At 40.0% G+C, this 7,500-nt stretch overlaps 1 protein-coding gene across 3 annotated transcripts in view; it reads right to left on the reverse strand.

The window, feature by feature from the left end:
• The window catches only part of LOC137972127 (protein cycle-like), a 24,968-nt gene that overhangs the window by 5,334 nt on the left and 12,134 nt on the right, over positions 1–7,500 (reverse strand). For 2 of the 3 annotated variants that reach the window (XM_068818959.1, XM_068818958.1), the window contains 7 exons: positions 6,172–6,216; positions 5,808–5,968; positions 3,146–3,318; positions 2,212–2,527; positions 1,329–1,545; positions 847–1,101; positions 275–432 (listed from right to left, as the gene is read on the reverse strand). In XM_068818959.1, the coding sequence (XP_068675060.1) occupies positions 275–432; positions 847–1,101; positions 1,329–1,545; positions 2,212–2,527; positions 3,146–3,318; positions 5,808–5,925 (1,237 nt within the window). In that variant the 5' untranslated portion in view covers positions 5,926–5,968; positions 6,172–6,216. Of the gene's footprint in view, positions 1–274; positions 433–846; positions 1,102–1,328; positions 1,546–2,211; positions 2,528–3,145; positions 3,319–5,807; positions 5,969–6,171; positions 6,217–6,906 lie in introns of all 3 variants that reach the window. The other variant, XM_068818960.1, reaches the window with a different exon arrangement.

The following is a 7,500-nucleotide window of genomic DNA, read 5'->3' on the forward strand; positions in this document are numbered from 1 at the left end:
TGAAATTCTCAAGGTAGTTGGATGCACTAAACATTGAGTCACTGGAGACTCTATGGTGAGCGAGGGTGAAATGTGGGTATTGACTAGAACTGCATCACACAGTTACCAAGTCAAATAACGACTGACAATATAACCCATAAATGCGCGATGCAGGGTCGCGGGTTCAAATCCCATCTGGAACTCGGATTTTTTCCCGAGTTTCCAGTGCATGCAATTTCACAACTTAAATATTTGTTCCATATTGGGAAAGGATTCATTCGTTTCTTTGATTTACCTGCGTCCATAAGTGATTTCTTTTTTAGCACCTCCAGAACTTGCTGAATGCCTGATTGATAAGGATGAGCAGTCATTAGGCTGTCAGCTGACACAGACCCCATACCATCGGTGATTAAGCGCGCTTCAGATGCGGGAAGACCAAGAGACTCCAAGTCCCTGGAAATAAAAGGGAAATACGTTTCGAGTGAAATAATGCGCACACATTGACAAGCATTGTTAGATGAGATGCGTTCAGAACGCAGGTACATTGTACATGATAACTTCTTTAAAATAGGATGACTTTTGTCCGTACGAGGTATAGGCGGTTTGCATTCAATCTCTAGAGACAATAACAATGGTGTAATGTACAATTGCTGGTGGTCGAACAAAAGGAGCTAATGAGAGATGTTTGGTTTTCGTCCAACAACATGGCGGCGATTACGTCACGTGAAACGTCACGTGAAAACCACCTATTAGTCGTCTGAGACGACCGGACAATTGTGAATAATAATCCCTTACGATGTTTCGAACGTGTGATTTATTTAACTTCAAATGGGACCGTAAGTTTCGAATTGCGAATTCAACACTCACGTGATCACCGTGTTGACACAAACGAGAAATTCGAGTTCCTTTGACCACGGATTTCTGAAAACAGTTGATTTTGTTCTCAGAGGAACGAAGTGTCCTCCTTTGCATCGAAATCTGTAGGCATCTGTTGTCACTGTTTCCCCTTGTAAAGTCCGTCGATGTGAAACCGCGAGAGCGTTGAGGTCCTCTTGGTGGAAAAACTCGTATCCAGAGCTACCTATAAGCTCCTGAGGTAGAAATCCAGTGATGGCGGTCGTTCTAAGATAACAATAAAGACAACATAATGTCATTTATTGTGAAAGCTTGTATGTCCAAGTTTGACAACACTATAGAATATGATGGTTTTCTGTAGGATTAAAGGCGAATTGTCAAAACAGGACATAGTTTTGTCCAAAGTCAATTTTCATAACGTTTTCAATTTGGTTTTAAGTAACCATAATCATCACTGTCGAGTTTGAAGAATATTTTCTTCTTTTTATACACACCGTTGGTCGACGAACGTGAATTTGCCATCAATAGTGTGGCGCGAAATAAACTCCTTGGCAATGCCTGGCTGCGTATAATCTGTCATTTCGTCATAAATCGTTTCCAGTCTTCCAACAGCCACAAGGCAGCTAAGGTTTCTCGATTCGTTCTCTTCATCCTCCTCATCAACAGATGTCCCAGAAGGCGGCCATGACTTCAAATACCCTGTGCAGTGAACTAGAAAAGCAGACAAATACATTTAGTAATAAGAGTGCTGTTAATAACATTGCTACAGGTTATGGAATAATCTAAAATAAAGAACAAACACGCGCGCAAGTTGACAAAGGTTGAGAGGGTGTAAACGAGGTAGCGAGCTCAAGCGAGGTACATAACGACGCCCACGATATAACGCCACTAGACAATAGGTCTGACAAGCAAAAACAAACAAACAAAAAGTCAAAAGCTCTGCACGCCATGCACGTGCGATTTCAACGATTATTGTTATTTAACCTTTCATTGGATTAAAATTTGGGTTGGGATGAAGTAGTCCCATACAGGTCACCGGTGGCCCAATAGACTCACAGAATGGATGGGTTGCCATGGTAACTATGATTCTAAACCCTCTAAGGATCTCCGGAAAGGAATAAGAACCTCTACCAAGGGATGAGGGGTAAGGACCTCCTAGAGGGAGGTCCCCTGGGGGCCATCACCCACACCCCAGGAAAGGAGATGGGGTTCAGACCCCCCACATCTACTGTAGCTAGACTAGTGATCAGTGACATTGGTGTGTTGTCAAAGTACTTCATTCCCAACTCCATTACCCCACATCTTGTTGTGTTCCTGTTTCTTGTGGGCTGGGAGCATTAACAAGTATGAACTACAAACGAGATCTCTTTTACTTACCCACAACATAGGGCTTTTTCTCTGGTGCTTGTTTGTTCTTGCTTTTTCTCTTCATTAAACAGAGATCTGAGTCTTGTGAACTGTCCTTCGTCTTTTTCCCTTTTGATCCACACTTCATTCGACAGAAGAACGACCTCCTGGCTCCTGAGCAGAGTCTCGTTGGAGTCTGTTGGTTCTCTGTTTTGAGTGGAAGGCCGGTCTTAGCATCTATCAGGCGTTCTCGAGGGGTGGTGTCTGATGAAGATAACTGTTCCTTGACTTTGCTGATGTCCTTTTGGTGAATGAGATCAAGAAAACTGTGTCCCACAAGGTCAGACTGTTAAGGAAGAGGGCAAACTGCACGCAATCAGAAAAGCTAACAAGTACAACTCTTACCCTAAAATAACAATTCAATACCACAATCTGTAAGGCCACAGTCAGCTTTCAATTGGGTGATATGAGTAGAATGACTTCGAATGAGAAGGGGCTGCTTTTCAAATAGCATCAACAATTAATATTGTTCCTCATACACTGTAGAATATTAACAGACCCACACATTGTTCAATGAGAAAGAGACCCTATGTTGTGTCGTTGAACTTTTAGAGTTCCGTTGCGCTGAGGCACATTTATTTAAATCAGAGAGAAAATTTATTGGATCCTGACCTCAAAGATGGCAAGGTTGGCAGACTTTTCTCAATCATGGTCTTTAAGACAAGGTCACTTGACAAGTGAAGCTCTTGAGATTTAAATCAAATTATTCATCAAAATTTTATATTTGTGAGTTCATTTTCACCTTTTAAAATGTAATTTCTAGCGCAAAGGACTTTCATGAAACCCTATATCCCCTTCATACAAAAAGCCAAACAATTAACATTTCAAGTTGTTTCCTTTTTCTGGAGTGGAATTGCTTTCAAAATGAGACTGAAATAAACAAATGATTGACCAATCAACTTACAGGAGTTTGGTTAAGGTAGTTCTGAATAGAATCTGATGCATAAAGAAGACAACCACGGTCACAGCCCACCACAAACAAAAATCCCTCAGCTGTTTCAAGAAGGAGGTTCTTGAGATCTTCATCTGACAAGAATGCTGGCTTATAGTTTGTCTCAGTAAATGGATCAAGAGCACCTAAAAATGCAAGTGAAAATTGTTTCAGTTGAATGCAAAACAGTTCATTTACCAAATGTGAGGAATGAAAAGCCAAATGGGAGGGGGGATATTGCAGTCGACTTCACCCCCGTCATCGTCATCATCATCACTATTATTAAGATTGTGATTAAGATAATATTAACAATGCTCCTGAAAGATCTAATGATGATATAGTTTGCCGGGTTGTTAGAAATGTGAAAAAGGGCACTAGTGCAGAAGTAGAAAAGGGAGCTAAGTCACAAATAATGATGAAGACCAAAAGAATGTCACATATGTTATTATAGTTATGATTGGTATGAACTGATGGGACAGTAGGGGAAATATTGAAATTTTAATGCTGGGTGTGGGCATCCCCCAAATGATCTCAAATTAGGTCAACTCACGTCATTGCAGGGAGGAGATTGGCAAAGAAATGAACAAAAATGCAATTCACTCATGATGATGTCGCGCCATTGATCCTATGGTTTGGAGGCATCCACATCCTTGTCAATACATACAGGTACAAACAACCACTCCCCACAGGGGCTTTTCAGGGACAATGAAACATAACAATGACACACCAGAACAGAACTACAACTCTAAGTACAGTATCCCAACTGGATGAAGGCAAGCCAGTTGGCTACTTTACAAGAGAAGCCAAGAAGATGAATCACAGTCTACCAGGATCACCAGTGGTCGGAATTGGTCTTAAAGACTCAGGATCTCAAAATAGCAAGGCAAGCACCCCTTAGGCTAATACTGGGCCATCACTACAATGTACCCAAGCTCCCCAAAGGAACAAAGAAGACAATTTTTGGTCCCCATCTTTTTTACCAGAAATTAATTGCTGCGCAACAAGTGTAGGGAACGAAGCAGCAGCTCATAATCCAGAAAGCCAGACAATTTCTCAATGTTTTCAACCACAATCCTTTGCCAGCGATGCCTATTATGACACAACAGGGCAGTTTCCTAATTTGGAAATGCTCTACCACAACTCTTTGCGTGCCCACGTGCTGCCCGCGCTTTATCTTCCGCATGGTTTGCATTGAAGCACATACATGAAAAGTTAAATAGGGTTTTAGTAACCTGCGATCAGGCGTACTTTTCCTCAGACATCGTGCAAAAAGGTACGCCTGATACAATTTCTTAATGAGTCGTCTGCTCGTAGTTAAGAATCTGGACTTTACTCTGATTGGCCAAAAAACAACAGAGCTCTTGGAGCCTCGCTCCGATTGGTTACAGAATTGCAAATCATACTTCTTGTAAATCGGTTAACAGCTAATGAAATTATGGCCGCTGAGAAGGATTTAAACACTAGTGATGTTTAGGATCTGTTTACAGCTGCTGTTGCTTTGACTTCAGATCATTCTTCTTCCACCAACTCGAAAACGTTTGTAGTTGTGGCAAGTCCTTTGGAATATATTTGGAAGCAACAAGTTGCGAATCCAAAAAGAACCGAATAGAACTTTAGGGGAATCAGCCAAGCTTGAGAGAGAAATTCGACACTGTTTACGGAATCGTTGAACAATCTGAACACACTTCTAACAAAATGATAGCTGGGTAGCTGCTGCTGAAAAACTAGAATTTCTCAAAGTCCATTTTCTTCATATCTATTTTTATAGCATCTTTTATTGGCATCTCAAATATTCAAGGTTAAAATAAAGTTTATTGTACTGTTGATTGCGCCTGATGATGACATGAAGAATTCGGGCTTTTTCTGCCATTTTGCCTCGAAATTCTTTGTTCCTTGATGGTTTGAACAGAGAAACTGCACCAACTGTCAAGTAGGATTTGCAGAAATAGCTTTGATTGCAGACACCAAAGCCATAGTGCTATTTTGCTTTTGTCGCGTCTTTACTTGAATCGCAGCGTGCAGGTAATTTCTGGTAAAATCTGATTGGCTCACATTTATAGCATGACACATGATAACATCACTCTTGACAGGTGGGCGGCAGATGACTCCTTAAGAAATTGTATCATGCGTACTTTTTAGCGGCCTGTCTCAAGAAAAGTACGCTTGATTGCAGGTTAGGGTTTTGGTTGTAAGACCTACATCGCTGCTAAAGGTGTCAGAGGTGTCATGTGTCTTCTTTACGCTTTCTTAGTTCTACAGTATGTATTTCCATCACAAATGGGTTGTCACTGTTCTTTAGGAATGTAAAGGCTGTGCTTGTGTAAATTTGAGAAGGAACAACCAGCCAAGGCTAACCCACGGCTACTAATTTTACCATCTCATATCCAACGCAGGCTCATCAAGTAATATTGTTGATTACGTACAATCTACATCGTTATTGGAAATATGTTGCTGTCTGCACAGTAATCACCATCAAAATGATGATCTCGTAATAATAATTTTAATTGCACTGTAGTGAGAAAAAGTAAAAAGTACAGATGTAGCTATCATTGTGGTTTATCAGCAGCACTTTTTAAAAACCTGGTTTTATCATTCAAACTTCTCTAAATGGAATACTCAAAAGAAGCATACCTACCTTTCAACGTCTTCATGTGTTGTACAGCCAGTCTAAGGACAGTGAGTTTATCAAGCTTGCGTGACATGGCATTACACATGGGAATCATCGTTGACAATTCATTTATGTAAGTGTTCATCTTATCACGCCGTCTCTTCTCGATTTCACTGTGATTCAATTGCCTATAGGATAATGACAAGAAAAAATAATAATCTACAGATTCAAAAGCACTAACTAGGATATTGCCCAAACAATGCTCATTGACAAACACTGCAATGCCCAGAAAACATACTGTGGCACATACAGTAACATAATTATGAGCATGAAAACAATGAATGAAAAGGAAAACATGTGAAAAGAATGAATTTTGTAAATGATTGTTTACTTTGTGTATGTCTTTGGCCATCCCTTCCGACTCTCGTCTCCATCCCTGTAAACACAAATAAACATGAAATTAAACTGTCTCTGAAACTAAAAAATCCAACTTTGCTAACATTGAAAACTTTGCCTAATGATACCACTTTAAGAAGAAATCTATGTGCTGGCTTGAAATGTGTCTACATGTACATAGGAAGTTTAACCACTTGATCCCTGTAAGTGAGACTTAACAGATTTTACTCTGATGTGTAGCACAATCACCGTACCCACTTGGGGGTGACTCAGAAACATTTCCTGATTTATTCAGTTTAACGTCTTCAATGAAGCTATATTTTTGCTGAATGCTAAGGTTATCCTTGTTGATTAGCATACAGGGTGTAAAAAGGGTAAGCGACTTTCCTTTCTTGAGAAAACAAAGGAAAAGGATAGAAAAATAGGCAAATTTTGAGTGTAACGCGTAACACAATTTTCAAATTGAAAGTCTTCAAAACCATTTTTCATAAGAGAGAACAATTATGTGGATTAACGGACAATAACCAGTGATAACACGCAGTAAATACTACATATGAGCCAAATTAAAACAGTTCAAGTTTATTAAAACACATTAAAAAGATTCAAAATTCCGTAGTTTCCTTACTGTAACGCTGTGTTTTGGAATTCTGGCGCTCACTAGGTTATAGTTTGAAACAAGTCTTCAATTGATATCTGTGGCTTCAAAACCATCTCAACTAAATGCTCATACCTTGTGCTTTAACATACAGAAAAATTAGTTTGAGGGATCCACTACGAATGGAGAAATCACTCTTCAAAACAGTCGCTACGCTTTTTCTGTTCCGCAATTACGCAATAATATTTTTCGAGACCACTTCTTTCAATGTTGCTCCTGCTCCAACCAAGGCGTAAGTGGGTTCCAACCAAGCATTTTCTGAATGCTCACAAGTTCCACTAGCTATTTCCACAGTTTCGTCATCGTAGCTTTCAGGGTAGCGAAAATATTAGCCTTTGACTGAGTCGCTACGTTTTTTTTAACATGCCGCGCCATATTGAACCTAGTCTTGAGTGCCTGTGAACATCACAAATCTACTTCGCAAAGAAGCCATGATTTCCATGTGCTTCACAAGGCTTGGTAACCTTTCCTCTATGGATATTATTGGGAAGTCCACAATGTCTTTTCAGGGGCAATTTTCAGGAAATTGAGAGAGACATCTGCTCTGACCTCAAATTGTAAAGTGGAGCAAAAAAGTGGAGCAGAAAGCCGGCGTTTAGGGTGTCAATAGAACTAAATGAGGGGATGCTATCCTCCATGTAGTGAAAGCTTTCTGTTTTTACTTTTTAT

Source organism: Montipora foliosa, chromosome 9 (genome assembly GCF_036669935.1).
Source record: "Montipora foliosa isolate CH-2021 chromosome 9, ASM3666993v2, whole genome shotgun sequence".
Taxonomy (NCBI): domain Eukaryota; kingdom Metazoa; phylum Cnidaria; class Anthozoa; order Scleractinia; family Acroporidae; genus Montipora; species Montipora foliosa.